The 21039-nt window shown below is 40.0% G+C and overlaps 1 protein-coding gene and 1 long non-coding RNA gene across 15 annotated transcripts; one reads left to right on the forward strand and one right to left on the reverse strand.

The window, feature by feature from the left end:
* Nucleotides 1–391: 391 nt before the first annotated feature.
* PRPF38B (pre-mRNA processing factor 38B) lies at nucleotides 392–9331 on the reverse strand. 12 transcript variants are annotated; one of them, XR_012417102.1, is made up of 7 exons: nucleotides 8768–9331; nucleotides 5860–5928; nucleotides 5432–5583; nucleotides 5289–5349; nucleotides 3549–3619; nucleotides 2739–2962; nucleotides 392–2413 (listed from the first exon to the last, which is right to left on the reverse strand). XR_012417102.1 is itself a non-coding variant. In XM_005542529.5 (6 exons), exons 1-6 carry the CDS (start codon nucleotides 9041–9043, stop codon nucleotides 1555–1557), a joined length of 1641 nt encoding a protein of 546 aa, XP_005542586.1. In that variant the 5' UTR covers nucleotides 9044–9331; the 3' UTR covers nucleotides 392–1554. The 12 variants fall into 12 exon arrangements, 7 of the variants coding, with proteins under 7 accessions (XP_005542586.1, XP_065404719.1, XP_065404717.1 ...); XR_012417099.1 differs by having other exon boundaries at nucleotides 5275–5349; XR_012417095.1 differs by having other exon boundaries at nucleotides 2117–2413; nucleotides 3549–3756.
* An 86-nt stretch (nucleotides 9332–9417) lies between these two features.
* LOC107126834 (uncharacterized) lies at nucleotides 9418–11007 on the forward strand. 3 transcript variants are annotated; one of them, XR_012417104.1, is made up of 3 exons: nucleotides 9418–9651; nucleotides 10048–10138; nucleotides 10274–11007. It is a non-coding gene; the product is annotated as an uncharacterized lncRNA (long non-coding RNA). The 3 variants fall into 3 exon arrangements; XR_012417103.1 differs by having other exon boundaries at nucleotides 9418–9528; nucleotides 10034–10138; XR_010588370.2 differs by lacking the exon at nucleotides 9418–9651 and having other exon boundaries at nucleotides 9896–10138.
* Nucleotides 11008–21039: the final 10032 nt, after the last annotated feature.

Genomic DNA, 21039 nt, shown 5'->3' on the forward strand with positions numbered 1-21039 from the left:
ACATTACTTTGGGCCTCTATTTTCTTTTCTAAAAAGAACTGGGTGAATTATCTTAAAGAACTTCCTCCAAGTCCAAATTTTAAAAAATGCTAATATATTGTCCAAGTAAAAGATATCCCAATAAACATCTTTGACATGGAACAAATTAATCAAGTGACACGTAACCACTGACAAACGGAACTGCCATTATCAAGAATTCTAATAAAGATTATTGATTACCACATGCCCAATCCCAGTTTCTGCATTTCTTTAAAATTCACTTGTCATCTGGGAACTAAGACATCCCTGTACACAAAGTGCGACTCTACTGACGTTTCATCAATTTCCACAATAAAAACATGTTAAAAAAAAAAAAAGTTAACAAATGGGGGAAAAGCCAAGACCCAGGATAAAGGATTTAATCCAGTATTTATTCCACACTCATGATGGTTCTCTGTAATCAGAATACAAGTCATAAGAACAATCTATCAAATTTGCTGATAGTCTTAAATAATGCAGCACAGCATTACTTTTAATACTCCTCTGTTCTAGATTAAGTTTAAAAACTCAAACAGCAATCTCCATTATCAATAAAAAAAGTTTGGAATTTTAAAAAAAGGACACTATATCAAGCTGTTTCATAATTTAAGGATTTTCCATTTATAAAAATGCTTTGGAAGCTTGACGCTTGAATCTGTTTCTCTACTCATTTGCCCCACCCTCTCCCAATTACATGTTAGTATAGGGTTCTGCAAGAATGCTAGGCTTTAGACATTAATTTTTTTCTTTAATATAGTACTTTAAAATCTGAGAAAGAATTCAAGAAAAAAGGATTACATGTCATGTATTTTTTCAAATAAAAAAGGAAAACTAAGTGAATAAATTTTAGGCATACTAAGTGTCCCTTTGAGGTAGAATGCTAAAAGGACTTTTGATGAAATCACAGCCTAAAAACCTCTGCATCAGAAACTAACTTCTCATAAATTCTCTCTAAAGGTAACTGTGGAGAATATTAAGTGTAACATATTAACAAGAGCCTTCCAAGATAATATACAGTGGACAAAAATGTTAATCCTACAATGCTGCCTTCATGTACATTGGCAGCACATATTTCTCCTACAACAGACATCCAAGTTCCATTCTCAAAGTCTTTAGCATTCTATTACGAAAAGCACAGCCATGCTAACTTCAGTACACAAACCATAATCCCACACCTACAAAACAAAAATAGATTAGTGGCAGTTTATTGCCTTATACAAATTTAACCAACATGGCAACCATGCCAAAGGAATTAAAACATTTTCAGGACATATGTACAGACTGTACATTTCAAAAACAAACAATAAAAATGCAAGAACAATCTGTGCATCATGTATCAAACTTAACAATTGGGTGAAAACACCAATGCAATAAATGGAATTACAAAGGCACTTCCCTACACAAAAGAGGAAATGAAAATGCAGCCTACAGGGAGAGCTTGAGGAGTGCGAACTACTGCACAATCTCAACTTGGGGGAAAAAAAGCAGATTTAATCATTTATAGGATTCAATGTGATCCACTTTTACAAAATATTTTCACACAGTCTCATCTTTGTTTTTATGCTGTTTTTCTTGGCTCTCTCGTTCTATACTTTGGCTCCTTCGACGATCATGTTTGTCTGACTGGTCCTTACTATCACTGTGATCTCGTTTGTGGGAACGTTCTTTGCTTCCACTACGCTTTCTAGATTTTTCTTTGCTGGGACTATGTTCCCGTTTTTTTGATTTTTCAACACTGTCAGTTCTTCCTTGACTGCCACTTCGACTTCGTTTATTTGATTTTTCTTTACTTTCATTTTTATGTTTACTTGATTTCTCTTTGCTTCTACTTCTACTTCGTTTCCCTGCATTTCTACTTCGACTCCTACTTCTGTGTTTCCTTTCTCTGCTTCTGCTTCTACTGTGTTTTTTCTCTTTCTTGGAATCTTTTTTGTCATCTCTGTGCCGCCTATCATCTTTGTCTTCTTTATGTTTCTTCTCTTCTACCTCTCCCCTACTTCTCTGTTCCTTGGACCTTTCTCTTGATCGCTCTCTCTCTTTTTCTCGGTCATTTCCTCTTTCCTTATCATAGTCACGATCTCGTCTTCTACCTCTCTCATTTTCTTTCTCTCTTTCTCGATCCCTGTCCCTTCTATCCCCTTTCCTATCACGACTTCGACTGCGACTTCTATGCCTTTCCCTACTTCTGCTGCGCCTGCGTTCTAACCCCCGGTCAATACTTCGGGATCTTCGCCGTTCTTTCTCCCTTTCTTTGGCTTCACGCTCTAGTCGCTGGCGTTCTTTCTCTCTTTCTAATTCTCTGTCAAAACTAGAAGACCCATGGCCCTCCCGATGATGACTTCTACTTCTTGATCTTCTTGGGGACCTCCGTGGACTCAGAGATCTCCTTGGAGACCTAAGGAAGGCGGAGGGAGAAAGAAAATTTCAATGAATAAAACATGAAATTCTTTTCATAGTAATTTTCAACAGCATTATTTATTCAGGTCCTCATGCTTAAGTCCATGTCAAGAATCATCAAAGCAAAAAAGTTTATTGTTCTCATTTACAGATGCATAATGTTACAGAAAAAGCCCTGAAAAGAAGAAAATAATCTTTGGGGGGTAAAAGTGACAAACTAATAAAATGAACAGTAAAATTCCTAACAACTTACTATTTCTCAGAACCATTAACCTTGTATAAAACATATATAAAAAATAAGCATAATTCAAGAGTGACATTACCTTGAACGTCTGCGTTCAACATGTCTGTCTATTTCCTCAGCACCTTCCTTCCCATCTTTCTTGATTTTTCTAGGTCGGGTTTTAATCTGCTGATCAATATTCTTTTGAACTGGAACTGGAATTCTTGGAAACAAGGTAGAAAACCACTCCAGTTTTGTGAGAAAAGATCGTAGCATTTCTCCAATGGTCATTACACAGCCTCCACCAGCCTTCACATCTAGGTCCTACAGAAACACAAAAGATACCCTAGCCGTCAAAAAAAGTATTTCCATATATACATTAATACTATAAAAATATTACCATCTTTGGAATCTCAATATAAAAAAAACTAACAGAAAAATTTTATTTTCGTATCCTAATCTGACAATGAATGAACAGAAATATTTGGGCTTAGTGTGTGCATGCAGGTGTGAACAAACCCTGCAGCCTCACGGGCATAAAGGGAACTGATCTCACTCAGTTAACAATATGAAAAAGCCCCTTACATTTCTAAATTATGCGGAACGATTGACTTAAATTTACATTCCACATACCTACTATGTATTTATTTCTGTGGACATATTTGCACACATCATATACCTTGCACCATAACCTAGCTACATATCATCTACTTTAGATAATTCCTGTCTAACGGTTATCTTTTAACAGCTCTAATATAAAATGAAGCCCTAATAAAACTGGAAGCAATAGCAAACCAACTGCCATGAAGCAGTGAGGTTTCTAATTTAGTTATGTAGAAAATAAATAAATGAACAAATAATTGGAAACGCATAATCCATGATGACCATTGTCTCTGAAAAGGGTCATTACCGCATGAAGGCCTTCTTGCTATGCCCTCTCACAGCTCAGGACATGTTAGTCAGCTATTGTCAGTCCCAAACCTATAGTGCAAGCACACAAGGAAAGTGAGATTTGTTATCTAAACAGGAAAACAAGAGCTAAAGGTAAAACTGCTTGCACTCACACACATTTAAGTGTTCAGATATACAGTATATCCAAATATAATCGCTGCAGATATCTAAGGAAGAAAACAATAAGTTAGCTTAAATAGAGGACCTCAGATTTGTAAACACAATAAAAAACATAAAATAGAGGCATCCAGAAACAAAACCAATACAACACCAATTATGATGAGGAACATGCTTTTTTAAAGACAGAAGGGAGAAGTGCTTCAGTATGAAAAACTCATCTAAAGATAAAAAACCCTTAAAGATTGTGATTTAAAACACGTTTTGCTTCTTCTGAGTTATTAAGTAACTCAGTTAACTGGCAAAAAAAAAAAAAAGAGTAGAGAAAAATAAAAATTCTCCAGGTCTAAATGAGATCTTTTTTTTTAAGGTGTGCATGTAATAACAAAACACAATAGATTTCCATTAGAACCATCCTTAAATTCAATAAATTCTTTGGATGAACTCTGTAAATAGACTACTGACATACAGCACTCAAAGTCTTTATGAACCTTAAAACACAAAATAGCAGAGTGGGTAGACAAATGGACAATACAGCTCATCATTTCATTTTTGAAATGTTGGACTTCACCATGTAAGTAAATTAATGCATATATGACATTTTGTTTTGAGAAAGGGTCTTACTCTGTTACCCAGGCTGGAGTGCAGCGGCAATGATCTTGGCTCACTGCAAATTCCACCTGCTGGGCTCAAGTGATCTTCCCACCCCTGCCTCCCAAGTAGCTGGACTAATAAGATGCATACCTACATGCTCAGCTAATTTTTGAACTTTTTTTTTTTTTTTTTTTTTCTTTTTTAGAGATGAGGTCTCACTATATTGCTCAGGCAGGTCTTAAACTCTCAAAGTGTTGGGATTACAAGTGTGAGCCACCATGCCCAGCCAATGCATACACAATTTATTTTTTATTATTCTCCTCTAGTATATGCATGCATATATGATTTAAATCTAACTTAGTATTTCAGATTTCAAATTAGGGAGACTCAAATTACAATTTAAAAAAAAATTCTTTTTTAAAGGTACATGTGGTGTACTAGGAGTCAGAAAGCTAGAATTAAAATTTTGTCACCTTGAACAAGTCATCCAAACACTTAGCCTATTTATGTAACACCCAGTTCTTCAATTCAGCACTTCTATGCAAGTGGGAATACTGATATATGGAAGAAGTTAGAGGGTGAAGAACTGAAATGTTCCAGAAGAAACAAAAGCTACAATTAGTATTCCATGTGCATGTATTTTATTATCACCTCGATCTTGAGCATGCCCCATCTTGAAAAATCACTATTAACTATACAATTCAGGATCAATGCAATACACAGAACATAATTAAGAAGTGAAAAATTTCCAATAATTACCAAACACATTTAAACAGTTTTAAAACAAGAAAATAAAACTTCAGAAATTTACCCTGAAATATATAAAAGCCATCAGGTCTCAGTAAAAGGACATTAATTCCAAAAGTATCTGACTGAAATAAATTTAACTACAGGAAATTCTTGAAGACATTAAACCACCAATAAATAAAAGATAATAAAAATATGAGAGTAATCAGAAAAAAACAAATTATTACCCTTGTTGACATACCTCTTCATCATCAAGGAAGGATTCAAACCAGTCCCATAGATCTGTAGGGGGCTGTGTATATCTAGAATTACAAAAGACTATTATTAAACATATGTGAATTAAAATGAGATATTTCCTGGAAATGTACATAAATGCACGCTCACCTTATATACATAAATCCAAGAGCTCTAATATATGGAGAGTCTGTGTGTGTTATAAGACCCATCACTTGCTTTCGAGTTAACTTCAGGGTAAATAATTTGTATAACAGGCAAAATGCTGTAGAAACAATTCCTCCTGTTCCAACACCTCGAACCTTTAGGGGAAACAAGAGTTAAGAAAAAGCAGTAAAATAATTAACAGACTCAACACCAATTGATTAATCCTGTTAGGTATTAATAACAAGCCATAATCCAGAACTAAGAAACAAGCATTAAAAAGTAACACTTTTCTAACCCTATTTCACTGAACACTTGAATTTAGATTAAAAAAATTGTCACTCAAGTATATAACTGACAGGCCTCTAGTTCTCTAAATATAAACTTAGTTATCAGAAACAGAAAAACTGAAAAATGCACGTACTTCTACTTACCCCTCCGCACATCCCTGTCTGGCCCGCTGTTTTCCTGCTTCCTTTCTCCCATGGTTCAACGTGCGTGACCTGAAAATAGAAAAGAGGAACACAACAAACATTCATACTTTGAATTTGTTTAAAAGCCTGATAAAAGTATACCCAAGTCCATAATAGAGCAGCTCTTCCAAAATTATTTTGGCATTAAGTATATGTTTACTGACATTAAGTGTGTAAATCATTTTTGGAAAAACTGCTTAGACATTTAAACAACACCCAAAAGCTACTAGGGTTTAACAAAACCTTAATAGCTTTGCAGAGGAGAAATCCCACTAAACTGGCCTTATAAAGAGCTGATATCTGTATCTGGGAGTCAGAAAATTTCTATAGTCTCCCTTGGTTGCAAAAACTATTTGGTAATACTTTAACTTTGATAATATTTGATAATATTTTAACTTATGAGTTGCTTTTAAAACATTTTCCTTTAAAAATGGATTTAAGTCTCCAATTTAAAGCAAAAAGTATTAATGAAGTTTAAGCATTAATTTGAAATACTTGAAAATACCTTTAATAGTTCAATTTTATTGTAATTTAAAATCTACATTATAAAATTAAGGAAAATTACTGGAAAAATCTCTAAAACAGTAGCAGGTTACTTGTGATGCAAAATTATGGAACTTTTTATTTGTACATTTTTTCCACCAGGGTCAGGTTTATTCCTGATTAAAGATAAAATTACAAAGGCCACACTTACAGAGATCATTGTTGTAATTAAGCTTCAGCCTAATTATGTGTGAACCAATCCAATTATTCCCCAGAATATAAGTTGTGTCAAAAACTGAGTGTGACTAGTCACAGGCATATACTAAGTATCATCAAAGATGATACAGTATCATATTTGCTATAAGGAACATCTTACAAAACCATTCCTTATCTAAAAATAGCAACAACAACAACAAAAGAATATTAGCTCTATAATAGAATCCAAAAAGGCCTTTTGGGAAGACCCATTTTTGTTTTTTTAAAAACATACAAAAAAAATCCTGTTTTTTCACTACGTATTTCTAAAATTCTATTTCCACCCGCACATTGTAAATTTTGTAGTCCTGAATAATGGCTTCAGATAGAAAATCATGCATTTAAGTTTAAGCACTACACTATTTCGCAGTGCTTTAACGTTTCCTTTACTCCCCACAGACTGCTATGTAAAACATGTTTCAATTCCTTAAAAGCTAGCCAAAGTCAGGGTTGGATGTATACAAAATAAAATTACAACGTTGGAAACTTACATATTTCAGTGAGTATTTGATCTGAACGTCTTAAGTCCTGATAATATTAGTAAAAAGCTGGGTCTATTAGTTTTTTAACGGAATTTAAAAACAATTCCTGGTAGAATCTTGTTTCAAAACACATTTGAAACTTAAAAACGAGACTTTCCTCTATTACATTAACATTTTGCCTATGTTAGAAAACAGAACCTGCCGCAAAAAGAGCAGGAACCCAATTTTCAACTGCTTAAAGTTTACTGCATAAATAAAGCTAAGGATTAAATGTTATTCACCATACTGTATCCATACTAAAAAGGTCTTACCTTTTAAAAGCTAAAAAAACTAATTCATAGAATTATAATCAGACCTACTCTCGTAAGAGGATTCCAAATTTATCTGTGTACTTTATCAACCCAAAGTTGAACTGTATTCCTCAAGATATGTTTTCTATAAAAAGCAACTAATCTCTCAAAATCCTTCAATAACCTAATTACTCAACTGGGGGAAAAGGTGGGCAAAACGAAAGAGAATGTCCTTTTGTTACCATCTCTACACATACGTTCAAATGACAGAAAACACTTTGTGTGGTCTGTCGAGTTTTTAAAAGTCAATATAGACAAAAATGGATTGTATATTAGATGCTCCGGATAAAATATTTAAAGACCATTAAGGCTATTATTAATATTCTTTAAAATAGAAATTAACCTTTGGAGGCCTGGAAGGTATTTTTTACACTACCTAATTTGCAGGGAAGTGGAAAAAGCCTACCTAATTGGTGAAGGACCAAAAGCAATGGCCAAAAAAAAAAAAAAAAAATCTAATTAGCCGTTCATTTAACCAGGGAAATGCATTTATGGCGATTGAGCATGATTAATAGTGCATACCTCTACCTGCGACCCTGGGCTGCTCCGAGCCTCGCTGCAAGACTGAGTCAATCCTGCTAACGAAACAAGAACTGAGACAAGAGTGCAGTGAGGAGGCGCCAGGTGAGCTCCCCAGCACAGCCAAGCCAGCACCGACCCTGCCGCAGAAGCCCAGGGCCCAGATAATTCTAAATTAGCCCAATGCACAGGTGGCTGAGACCTCTTACTCCTGACTTCCTGCTGGGAAAATTTCCAGGCCTTCTGTACACCTCTTGAAATGGCACCTCTCCACCCTCATCCCCCCAACCCCACCCGACACACACGCACTGACCATTTCCCTGTCTGGATCGGATAGTGAGTACCAACAACACGAGGCCAATACTGAAGTCATTACACGCCCTGGCCAGGGGTGAGCGGGAGAAGCACCAACAAGTTGGCGCTCAGTAGATCCACGTCAAAAGGAATAATTTTAAAGCTGTAAACTGGAAAGGCTTCTGTTACTCTTTCCTCCTCTCCCCAATCCCTCTTGCCGAACTCCCCCCAGGGGTGGGCAGAAGGTTGGGGGAGGAGAGAGATCAATAGTGGCGGGCTCTCCCGGCTCTAAAAATCTAAAATGGAAACGAGAGGGCGGCCCCAGTCCGACCCCTCCCAGAGAAGACTACAGGCCGCAGCTCCCCCTCCGCCGAACCACCTCCCCCCACCCACAAATCTTCAGATTTCGGGGGCCGCCTTCGCCCGTTTCCTCCATACCCCCTCTTCCGAACTTACCCCCAAAGCCAAGGCCTACACGCTTCGTACCTTAAAGTAGATCTCGTCCACCACCTCGTGGTAGGTCTTGAGCTCGTAGAGCTGTACTTTGAAGTAAGGCGACGACAGGATGTTGGTCAGGATCATGGGGTTGAGGTTCATGGTCTTCTCGTTGCCCCAGAGCGGGAGCACATTGCCCTGCTTGCCCGAGACCGCCGGCTTGGTAGCGCCGCCGCCGCCGCACTGCTGCTGTTGCTGAGCCGCAGCAGCGGCCGCCTGGTGCTGCGGCTGCGAGTTGCCTGTCAGCGCGGGGCTGTTGTTAGCCATGTTGCGGCGGAAGGAAGGAGGGAGGGAAGGAAGGAGGGGGGGGAGGGGGCCAAGCTCGATCTCGCTCTTCGGGACAACGGTCTGGGACCCTACTCCATGGAACGTCGTCGGGAGAAGGGGCCGCCTTGCTGTGCCCCAGCCGGGCAAGAGAGGGCACCCAGGGCGCCGACAAAAGGACCCCGGGCCGAGAGCAAACAGCGAAACCCAGTCCCCGAGAACTCCACGCAGAAGGGGAGCCGGCGGCAAGTGAGCTCGATCTCTTCCGCCAACTGCCCCTGGGAACAAGATGGCGGACCCGGCGGATATGACGCCACGCACCCCAGCGTTCCAAGCTGAACTGCCGGCCAATCAGAGACGCCCAGGTGGGCTGGAGCGTCCTCTTCCTAGTTCCCCGCGTTCTCTGCACCCTGAAGTCGCTGCAGTGACCTCCCTACCTGACTCTTAGGGGATTTCCCCTGAGAATTTGGGGGCCGGGGGAGAGGGTGGTAGGCTTAATCCGTTGTTGTATTTTGACTGGGGGCTTGATTTCTTTTGTCGAGAGCTGAACCAGAAAGGGTTCGCATGGCTGCGATGTGCTTGCTAATATCGTGACTCTTGACTCCTGCAGAGTATCCGAGAGGGTCTCCTGGCGTCTGTTTTAAGGTTCTCTGGAAGGGACAATGGTCAGGGACCCCACTCCTCCGGGAGATTCTGATCAAAGGTCACGTCCTTCGCCAGCCTCTAGTGTCTAGCCAGAGGTCTTAAATTTATTCAACCGTAAGATTGAGATAACATTTGCCTGGGCTGTTGAGAGCACTGAAAAAGCTAATATACTTGTGGCGCTTAGTAGACTGTTCCAGGCATCTGGTAGGCGCCTTTTCTTTTCTCCCTGCTCTGGATCTTTCGATTCTAGGAATGTGTTCGGAGTGGTAAACATTGGGTGAGATACTGTGAAATGGGAATGGGGGTGTGAATGTGTGGGGAGTTTGAACGTTGCAATCTTAACTTCAGTGGCGCATACACAGAGGAGAAGAAAAGAATGACGATGGAAACTTTGGGGAAAATCCCATCTGGATGAAAATAAACCAGGAGGAGAGAGAGAAGACAAGCAGAAAAGTAGGTAAACCAAGAGACAGTTGTATGACAGAATACAAGGAAACAGAAAAAAATAAATAATGAATTGAGTGACTGATTAATGTTTAGAGCTGTACAGTACAAAAGTGGTAATCCTGTCCGGTTCCTTTGTTTTAGGTTGCAAGAGAACTAGAACCCTAAGAGGAGAAGCAGTTTTCACCTTCTTAGTAGCAAATCTTGTTTTTCTCTATAGTGGTTTTTATTAACTTCCAAAGGAAAACTGAAGATCCTAACCCCTGTGTCATGAGTTACCACGTTAGAAGTCCATAGAAAAAAATTTTTTTGAACCCAGTTCTTACTTTTTGTGTATATATTTTTTGCCTTGATAATAATAGTTTATTGAGTTTATTGAGTGACACATTGCCTAATCGTATGGCTTATTTTTAATTCCTCAGATACATGATCTTTCTGTATAGTCTTAAACAGTCTTTACCCCTAGTCACTTTGGATGAAAAGCTTGGTAGAGAGGTTGACTTTGATATCTAAGTGTCAGTGGCATCAAACTCAGGGAGCCAGGTATTATGATAAAGTGCTTAACATATTCAATGAATCCCTACAACAGGCTGAAGATGTTATTTTTATCACCATTTTAAAAAATGTTTATTCACTTGTAATTGAAGACCTCTACGCTGCACATATATAAAGCTGTAAGTTTGGTTTGATCAGTTTTGACATATATGTATACCCATTAAACCATTACTACAATAAAAATAATCTTCCGTCATTCCCAAAAGTTTTCTTGTGCCCTTGTAATCCATCTCTCTTTCCCACTTCATACCGAAGCAACCACTTTCTGTCAATAGAGACTATTTTGCATTTTCTTGAATCTTAAATAAATGAAATCATACACAGTGTTCTCTTTTTTTGCCTCCTTATTGCATGTATCAGCAGGTTGTGTTTTTTTAAAATTACTGATTAGTATTCCATTGTATTATCACAATTTTATTTATCTAATCATTGATGGGCACAGCATTTTCATTTGTAATAGCCCCAAATTAGAAATAACGCAAAGTCTTAAAAATGCTGTGAACATTTGTGACTAGACAGTGTGGACTTTTTTTTTTTTTTTTTTTGAGACAGAGTCCCACTCTGTTGCCCAGGCTGGAGTGCCCTCTTTCAGTAGGAAGTAGCCAGATGGACTTGACACCCCTCTTCACTATGCTATTTTCTCTTTCTTGAGACCATGATATGCAGCAGGCAGACACGAGCATGGGGGAATATAAAGGGTCCAAGATATTTGTCAGGGGAAAATGAGCAGAGCAAAATCACCTGGTGACCATCCAGTAGGCCCTGGAGACAAAAACTTCTTATCTGAGGATTTCAAAAGTAATTAGACTTCCCTATTATCTAACACAGGCATCTGGTTCCAGTTTTTTTCCCCCCAAATTTATAAGTAACTAGAATTTCTATATATCCCTCTTGAATGCATGCATATCAAAACTCATCGTGTGACCCTTGCTGACATTAAGGCACCAGAATGTCTACAAATGTAATATTTATCATGACCTACATGGCCGCTCCCATAAATATCCCTAAGGTCCATAAATACCCCTAAGGAAAAATTCACCGTGGCACACTCAGTCCTCTCTTGCTGAGGCACCCTACTGCACTCTTCTGCAGCATTCTATTTAATGGAAGTTTCCTTTTTAAACCTATACTGTTGTCTGTAGATTCTTCTTACCAACCCAAGAGTTGACCGCTTTCTGATGCAGGGGCTCTGACACCTCACTCGGTGTCATGCCTATGGTGTGAGGTAGGGTTGATGTTCATTTTTTCCCCCCGACAGGTATTGAGTTCATCCAGCACAATTTGTTGAAAAGACTTTCCTTTCCCTTTGGAATTGCTTTAACACTTTGTCAAAAATCAATCAACCCTGCCATGTGTGGATCTACTTCTGGACTGCGTTCCATTGATCTTGGTGTTTATCTTTTCACTGATACCAAACTATCTTAACTACTATTGCTTACAGTAAGTTTTGGAATCAGGTAGAGTACAAGTATCCCAACTTGATTCTTCCTTTTAAAAGTCACTTTGGTTACTCTAGTTCCTTTATATTTCCATCAATTAAAAAAAAAAGCCTGGCATATTGATATGTATTGGTGCTCAGTGAACATGTATCATTCTTGAATAAATGATAAGAAGATTAAAATGGATTGCCATGTGTAACTAAAATGACAGAAACTGAATATGTGATTGTTCAGAACAACCACAAATCTAGGGTCATATAAGAAGCCATTGACTAACGTACCCAAGAACTAAAAATCTGAAGCGATTGGTGGTTTGTGCTAAAGAGTCAAGGGTGTTAGACAAAGCTACCCATCTCCTTGGTTATTATTTCAAAACACTGAATCAGACGAGTTATGAATTGAGATTTAAGAATTACCAGGAGTTAACTAGGTGAATAAAGGGGAACAGATATTCTAGGCAGGGCAAACCTGTGCAAAGGCTGTGAGTCACGAAAGAACAGATGGTGTGTTTGGAATGGGTTGTCACTATTAAGGCACTCGGCTATTTTTTCAGGGGCAAATTAAAAACCCGTGGTGGCTTGGCATGGTGGCTCATGCCTGTAATCCCAGCACTTTGGGAGGCCAAGGCTGGTGGATCACTTGAGGTCAGGAGTTTGAGACCAGCCTCGCCAACATGGCGAAACCCCTTTGCTACCAAAAAAAGAAAGAAAAAAAAACCAAAATTAGCTGGATGTCATGGCTCATGTCTGTAATCCCAGCTTCTTGGGAGGCTGAGGCACGAGAATTGCTTGAATCCAGAAGGCAGAGGTTGCAGTGAGCTGAGATCGTGCCACTGTACTCCAGCCTGGGCAACAGAGTGAGACTCCATCTAAAAAAAAAAAAAGAATAATAATAATAATAATAAATAGTGGTTCATACTAATGAATAATGGCTGAATAGTGGGGCTGAATATCTGCTTGTCATCTCCGGCCACCAGAGGAAGGGTCTATGCCTTCCATCTAATAATTCCAGGCCCCAGTCACACAGTGATTGACATATAGTAGATACTAAGTAAATATTTACTTATTGAGAGAACAAATAAATGAATGAATTATTGGTTCTACTTGGCTGGAGAGTAAGACTGATCCAAAGCCTTTAATGAATGTGAGAAGAGTCCAGGAAGTCAGTTAAAGCCATGTCAGGGGAAAGAAGATATATGTCTCAAAGATGCAGCAGTTTTATTCAAGGGGGGAGTATTATAATGTAAGATAACATAAGAATGAACCTGAATTATTTAAATTATGGCCATTTGATTATGGCATGGGGTTATATATTTTAGAAAACTTTATGTGAAAATTATTGAAGTTATCTAAATTCACCTTGAAAATGTTATAGTAGTCTTATATTTAAAAATCTAACCGTTAACTTTAATTCCCATGAATAATCTAAATTCTGATACAATGTTTGCCAGGGACATTTTTGTGTGGTTGCCAACTCTGTAGCATGGCCAGGGTTACAGATGGAAGTGATCTGCTCAGCAGATGGGTCATAAATTTGTTGATACTGGATTCATTTTAAGCTGCTGCTAAGAAATAAGAAATATCCAGAAGTTATATCTCAACCATTTGGAAAATTACACAAGGGGGGATAACTGTCACTATCTTTTTTTTTTTGAGATGGAGTCTTACTCTGTTACCCAGGCTGGAGAGCAGTGGTGCAATCTCGGCTCACTGCAACCTCCACTTCCTGGGTTCAAGTGTTTCTCCTGCCTCAGCCTCCTGAGTAGCTGGGACCACAGGCGCCTGCCACCAGCCCCGGCTAGTTTTTGTATTTATAGTAGAGATGGGGTTTTGCTATGTTGGCCAGGCTAGTCTTGAACTTCTGGCCTCAAGTGATCCTCCTGCATCAGCCTCCCAAAGTGCTGGGATTAGAGGTGTGAGCTACCGCACCCAGCCCCCCGCCATTTTTTTTAAGATGGAGTCTCGCTCTTGCCACCCAGGCTGGAGTGCAGTGGCGATCTCGGCTCACTGTAACCTCTGCCTCCGGGGTTCAAGCGATTCTCCTGCCTCAGCCCCTTGAGTAGCTGGGATTACAGGTGCCCACCACCATGCCTGGCTAATTTGTTTTGTATTTTTAGCAGAGACAGGCCTTCACCATGTTGGCCAGGCTGGTCTTGAAATCCTGACCTCAGGTGATCTATCCACCTTGGCCTCCCAAAAGTGCTAGGATTACAGGCATGAGCCACTAGCACCTGGCCCAGCCTCTCTTTTACAAGACAATTCTTTGTATGTCTGATCAGAGACAGAGTACTGGGCTGAATGGGTGATTGTCACATCCGGGCCCAAATGAGATTAGGTAATGGATTCCAAACCTTTTTTTTTTAAATCCTTTTGTTAATTGCTTTTGCTACAAAATGAAGTCAGGATAGAAGAGTTCTGACTGGTCCCTTCTTTATTTGGCCTTTATAAACCCATGGATCCTTGTAAGTGAAATTGTCTCATTCACAGTGCTATTGACAGGGCAACCCTATGTGGCCCATGATTTATACCAAGGGACCCTGGCTCTCTCACCACAGCCAGTTGGACCACAGGTGGCACTAATCTAATGCTAGCCAGTCACCTGTTATATAGCTTCCTTGTGAATAGATGATCTAGGGTTTCCAGATCCTTGTAGGAATCTGAATGGGGAACGTAATCAAACAGTTAGCAGTAGGCACTAAAACAGAAAGAATGGAATGAGATAGGGAAGGAAACATTCAGGTTCATACCCAGGTTCTGAGTAAGCAGTATTACAAAATAAGCAGGAGCTATGAAGTGGAGAAAAGATTAAGTTCTCAAGTCAGTATACTATGAAAATAAGCATAATCAATATTACCCTTTAAAAATTTGTTAAATAACTTAGAAGTAGTACAATCACATAGTTTTGTGAGGTTCTCCTGTATACATGGACATTCAGATTGTTTTAAGGGATTCACTTTTTCACTTGCCAGGTCCTCAACCTTTATGCTGTATTTGTATCTAAAAGCGGTGATATAATATGTTCCTGCCTCCTCCCCTTCCACATTGCAAAAGAAAGGTACACATCTCACTCATCCAAATCTCATAATAGTGCATTGTCTTGAGGTATAAAAACCTCAAGGTACCAAAGTGCCATTTTTTAAAAATGGTGTTGGAAAGACCAGGTAAAATTTCCTTTTGCAAGTCAGGTGGTTTCCAATGTGCCGCTTTCAACAAAATAGATGAAGGACCTAACCAAATTGTCCACTGAGAGATCTTTAAACATAATTTTTTTTTTTTTTTTGAGACAGGGTCTTGCCCAGGCTGGAGTGCAGCAGCCTCTGCTTTCTGGGCTCGAACTATCCTCCCACCTCAGCCTCCCAAGTAGCTGGGACTACAGGCATGTGCTATCATGCCCAGCTAGTTAGTTTTGTTTTTTTGTAAAGACGGAGTCTTGCCATGTTGCCCAGGCCAGTGTTGAACAGCTGGGCTCAAGTGATCTTCCCACCTTGGCTTCCCAAAGTGCTGGGATTACAGATGTGAGTCACTGCACCTGGTAATTAACCATAATTTTTGATGAAAGCTCACCAAGTCATGTTAGCATGTAACTTGGAAGTCTTTTAAAGAATTGTCACACTGCTATAACAAAACTTTGAGATCCATTTACTCACATAAATGAGGTTTCTCAATACATCTAATAAAAAAATAGGGATAGTATTGATGCTAAACTGTCTCATTTTATAAATAATAAACAGCTATATGAAGTAATGGCTAAAAAGACACATCATCTCATCAAAAGATATAGTTATAATAAAATGCTTTTTGTGTTTAATAATTACTTATCAATATTTATATCTGTTATTTTGATATCAGTTATGTCCTAAGAGTAACTGTTTAAACAGTCAAATAGAAGAAAAAAATTTCAGAACTTAACAGCCTTATTGGAAATGAAACATTTTTAAAACGTAGGTAATTTTATATAATAATGTGACCAATAGGAGATGTCTGAACATAAAAACATTTGTCACTAGGATAAAATTTTATCCACTCCATATCCAGATAAGGACTTTCTTGCTAGCAAATACCCTTAGTTTATTACCACATTTATAAGAATCACATGTTTGCTTGCTTTCCTAGGAATATTTATAAAGGAAGAAGACAGATTATAGATCTTCTACTTAACTCCTTCCTTCTCAGTCATTGATAGATGAAAAATGGTGTTTCATTGTTTATTTTAATTTACATTTTGAGTGATGTTGAATATTTGTTCACATGCTTATAACTGATTTGCACTTCTTTTTCTGCCTCATATAAATAGCAACAAAATATTGAAAAGCTGCAAAGTAGATGAGTCAAGTAGCCGTTACCTTAGCAGACTTGAGAAAGAGGAATCTTAGCAGGCTGTGGAGCAATCTGATTTACACAGTTAAACCCTGCATAAGGCTCAGGAATTGGGAGCACCATATAACCCTAGAAGAGAGCATGATGGGCTAAAAATATGAGGAATGGTAGAAAGTCTAAGAATCAGTGAGATGCGGCTGGGCGCAGTGGCTCACGCCTCTAATTCCAGCACTTTGGGAGGCCAAGACGGGCAGATCACGAAGAGGTCAGGAGTTCGAGACCAGACTGGCCAGTGTGGTGAAACCCCGTCTCTACTAAAAATACAAAAATTAGCTGGGTGTGGTGGCGTGTGCCTGTAGTCCCGGCTACTTGGGAGGCTGAGGCAGAAGAATCGCTTGAACCTGGGAGGCTGAGGTTGCAGTGAGCCGAGATCATGCCACTATACTCCAGCCTGGGTGACAGAGTGAGACTCCATCTCAAAAAAAAAAAAAAAAAAAAAAAAAATTCAGTGAGTTGCTCAGATTCCTTCCCTATCATAGTAGAAGCCCAGAGATTTAGCCTTGTAAGAAGGTAAAACAGATTCTCCAGCTTGGAGGACACCAGGCCCATTTAAGCGTGAAGATCTCATGTAGAAAAAAAGCAAGAAAATTAGAGGACTGACCTCTGAATAATGGGGGCTCATGAAAAGATAGGGGAGGAAATAATCAAATAATTTAATCAATAATCAATAACTCAGTTCTATTTATACTCTTTCAGGCTGACCAATTTATTTGATTCATATTAACTGTAAAATGCCATTTTCTAAGCTTTCACAAATGTTGGGGATAGTCAAAGGGCCTTTGTTCAGGTGATTAAAGGAGGGGGTTTGCATTACCTCTCCCCTAAGCAATCATACCAAAGTGGCAAAACTAAAGAACTACGATTAAAAAACAAGAAACAAAAAGAATGGATGATTTATAGAAGCTGTTCAATGATCTACTGATAAAGCTCAATAATCATACCTTAAGTTGTCAGTGTATAAAGGCTGAGGCTGTAATTGGCTAAAGCTCCAACTGGCTAAACTACCAAGGCAGGAAAGCCCCCCTTACAAGCAAATATAAGATATATAATCAACCGTAGAAGAAAACAGTAACTTCTGGGTCATCTATAGAGTCTCACTGTCCTGTCCAGGCTATAAGAAGCTTTTCTTCTAAGTGAGGCATTTCAGTTCAAGCCAGCCTGGCTCTGGGTTAGTAAACTCACAGGTAGTGAGTCTAACTGTGGGCTTTCTCTTATTTCTTTGAGGGGAATAGAGCAGTGGAGTGGCCATGCAAGGACCATTTCCCACCTGAAACCTGAAGGTTCCCATGTCTGGACCTAGCTATTCCAGGTTACAACTAAGGGATACAGGGAAAAGAGCACTCAGTCCTCGTCCCCAAATCTGTCCAAACTAGCGTGTAACTTTCAGGAAATCCCCTCTCTGGACCAGCTATTCCTAACATCTAAAAAAAGGAGCCTGGACTAGTAACACTTAACATTTCCAAGTTTAGGATCAAAAAGTCCCTAGGCGAACCCAAAGCAGGTCACCACCTTCTAAACGTCTCATTAATCCCAGTATGGAACCTCAGCGCCCCTTGTTGAGGGATCTCTCAGAGCTTCCGACACCTCCCTGAGCGCCCTCCACGCATGGCCCTGAAGAGTCAGTTATTATTCCTCCCTAAAACAGCATAATCTGGGGTATCAGGGTCTAAACCATGTGTTAGGAATAATGCTCAAAATCCTAAGGAAATCGAACATTCGAACAAAGGATTCTTAGCAAAGTAATTTTACTTCTGCACAGAGGGGTGCCTCCTTAGCCAGTTGCCATGAAAGCACACCTGAACAAAGGGCTATGAGAGCCTCTATTCCTGACGCAAGTCCTGCCCCTGTACCCTTTCCTCATTGGTCGGGGTCGGGTGGTACAATCTAAACTAATCCCTGCTGGCTAAACATTTGATTTTGTGAGATAAGGTGGGGCCGTAAAAGAAAGTAGAGAGAAAGGGAAGGGGTGTCTGTAGGCTCACGCCTGTAATCCCAGCACTTTGGGAGGCCGAGGCGGGCGGATCACAAGGTCAGGAGATCGAGACCATCCTGGCTAACACTGTGAAACCCCGTCTCTACTAAAAATGCAAAAAATTAGCCGGGCGAGGCGGCGGGCGCCTGTAGTCCCAGCTACTCGGGAGGCTGAGGCAGGAGAATGGCGTGAACCCGGGAGGCGGAGCTTGCAGTGAGCCGAGATCGCGCCACTGCACTCCAGCCTGGGCGACTAAGCGAGACTCTGTCTCAAAAAAAAAAAAAAAAAAAAAAAGAAAGTTAGTCCTCTTTCCGAATAAGGAAAGGAATGTGAGCTGGTACTGATAATGCCTAGTACTGTGGCTTGCCTGGGCATTTAACAAAGGCAAAAAGGAAAAGAGAAGAAAAAGGAAAAAGTTGGGGGGATACTATGAACAAAAGATTGATCAGATTATTTGAAGAGAAACCTCATCATATCACATACGCGTGTGGACCGGGGCTTCTCTAGGTAAAGACTAGAAGGTGGAATGAACTCTCTCAACGATCTCCGTGTCTTCTACTTAAACTTTTGATGAAAAAATTTAGGTATTAATTTAAAGATGGCTGAGAGATATTTCATCAAGACACATGTAATAAAGGACTTTTATTCAAAATATACAAAGAACTTTTTTTTTTTTTTTTTTGAGATGGAGTCTCGCTCTGTCTCCAGGCTAGAGTGCAGTGGTGCGATCTCGGCTCACTGCAACCTCTGCCTCCCTGGTTCAAGTTTCTTCTGCCTCAGCCTCCCAAGTAGCTGGGACTACAGATGTGCACCACCACGCCCCGCTAATTTTTGTATGTTTAGGAGAGATGGGGTTTCACCACGTTGGCCAGGATGGTCTCGATTTCTTGACCTTGTGATCTGCCCACCTCGGCCTCCCAAAGTGTTGGGATTACAGGTGTGAGCCACTGTGCCTGGCCACAAAGAACTCTTAACACTCAACAATAAGAAAAAAACTCAATTAAAAATTGGGGAAAAGACCTAAACGACACCTCACTGAAGAAGATACACAGGTGGCAAATACGCATGTGAAAAGATGTTCAAAAGCTGGGCAGGGTGGCACACGCCTGTAGTCCCAGCTACTGGAGAGGCTGAGGGAAAGCAATTTGCTGGTGATTTAGCTGCTGAGCCTTTATATAAGCAGGTCAACATAGCAAGAAAGGCATTGAAACTTGAAATAAGCTTGTTGAAGAAATCTTGGAGAAGAACTGGCATATAATTTTACAATTTTTTCTTAACCATTAACAAAGTTGAAACACCTTATTCAGGTGGAGATGAAGGAACTGACTGATTAAAAACATCTATTGGTTTTCAAATTTTTTGACAATGAAAGGACATGCACTCATCCTACTTTTTAATTTTTATTTATTTATTTATTCTTTCGAGATGGAGTCTTGCTCTGTCACCTAGGCTGGAGTACAGTGGCCCAATCTTGGCTCACTGCAAGCTCCGCCTCCTGGGTTCACGCCATTCTCCTGCCTCAGCCTCCTGAGTAGCTGGGACTACAGGTGCCCGCCACCACGTCCTGCTAATTTTTTGTAATTTTAGTAGAGGTGGGGTTTCACCATGTTAGCCAGGATGGTCTCGATCTCCTGACTTCGTGATCCACCCACCTCGGTCTCCCAAAGTGCTGGGATTACAGGTGTGAGCCACTGCACCCGGCCCCTACTTTATTTTTAAGGCTTGATATTATTTTTTTCTTTCTTTTTTTGAGACAGGGTCTCACTCTGTTGCCCAGGTTGAAGTGCAGTGGCATGATCACAGCTCACTGTAGCCATGACCTCCCAAGATCAAGCGATCCTCCCACCTTAGCCTCTCAAGAAGCTGGGACTACAGGCTGGCACCACCATACATGGCTAATTTTTTATTTTATTTTTTGTAAAGACAGGGTATCATTGTGTTGCCCAGACTGGTCTCAAACTCCTGCACTCAAGCAATCCTCCTACCTTGTCCTCCCAAAATGCTGGGATTACAGGTGTGAGCCACAGTACACAGCCTGGTAATTTTTCCTAACCCATTTCCTGTTTGCCCTGAGAAATACGCACTAGCACCCAGCTGCACTTTTTTTTTTTCTAAACAGGAAATGGGTTAACACATCCAATCCAGCTTTTGTCAGTAACAAAGATGACATTTTAATCTCCATTTGTCTGAGTTAGCTCTCCGTTGATTCTGAATTCAAGCCCTGTCAAACACCTAACATCTAATAAACCCAAAATAGGGTTAAAGGATCTGTTGTTTGGGGAAGGGGGCACTTCCTTTCCTTAGGTCAGAAAGACATGTGACCCATGGCAACAATAGCCAAAGCCTGCTGGCAATATCTGGCAACATCAGACGTGAAGCATCATTGTTAAAACCTGTTACAGCAATACAAAAAGGAAAGAGCAGGTTTTTGAGAGGTGGGGAACACTTATGCACAGTTATCCCTTGATATCCTTGAGGGATTGGTTCCAGGACCCTCCCTCCCCACCCCCCCGCCGAGGGATACTAAAATCCTCGGATGCTCAAGTCCCTTTTATAAAATGATGTAGT

Source organism: Macaca fascicularis, chromosome 1 (assembly GCF_037993035.2).
Source record: "Macaca fascicularis isolate 582-1 chromosome 1, T2T-MFA8v1.1".
In the NCBI taxonomy this organism is placed as follows: Eukaryota; Metazoa; Chordata; class Mammalia; order Primates; family Cercopithecidae; genus Macaca; species Macaca fascicularis.

Bases quoted from the DNA above. Each gene is read 5' to 3' on its own strand.
- PRPF38B (XM_005542529.5), bottom strand. From the start codon at position 9,043: ATGGCTAACAACAGCCCCGCGCTGACAGGCAACTCGCAGCCGCAGCAC. The intron at 5,350-5,431 runs GTGAGCGTGCAT...TTGTAATTCTAG, and splicing joins CTTGGATTTATGTATATAAG to ATATACACAGCCCCCTACAG. The intron at 2,963-5,288 runs GTATGTCAACAA...GTGTTTCTGTAG, and splicing joins CCTTCCTTGATGATGAAGAG to GACCTAGATGTGAAGGCTGG.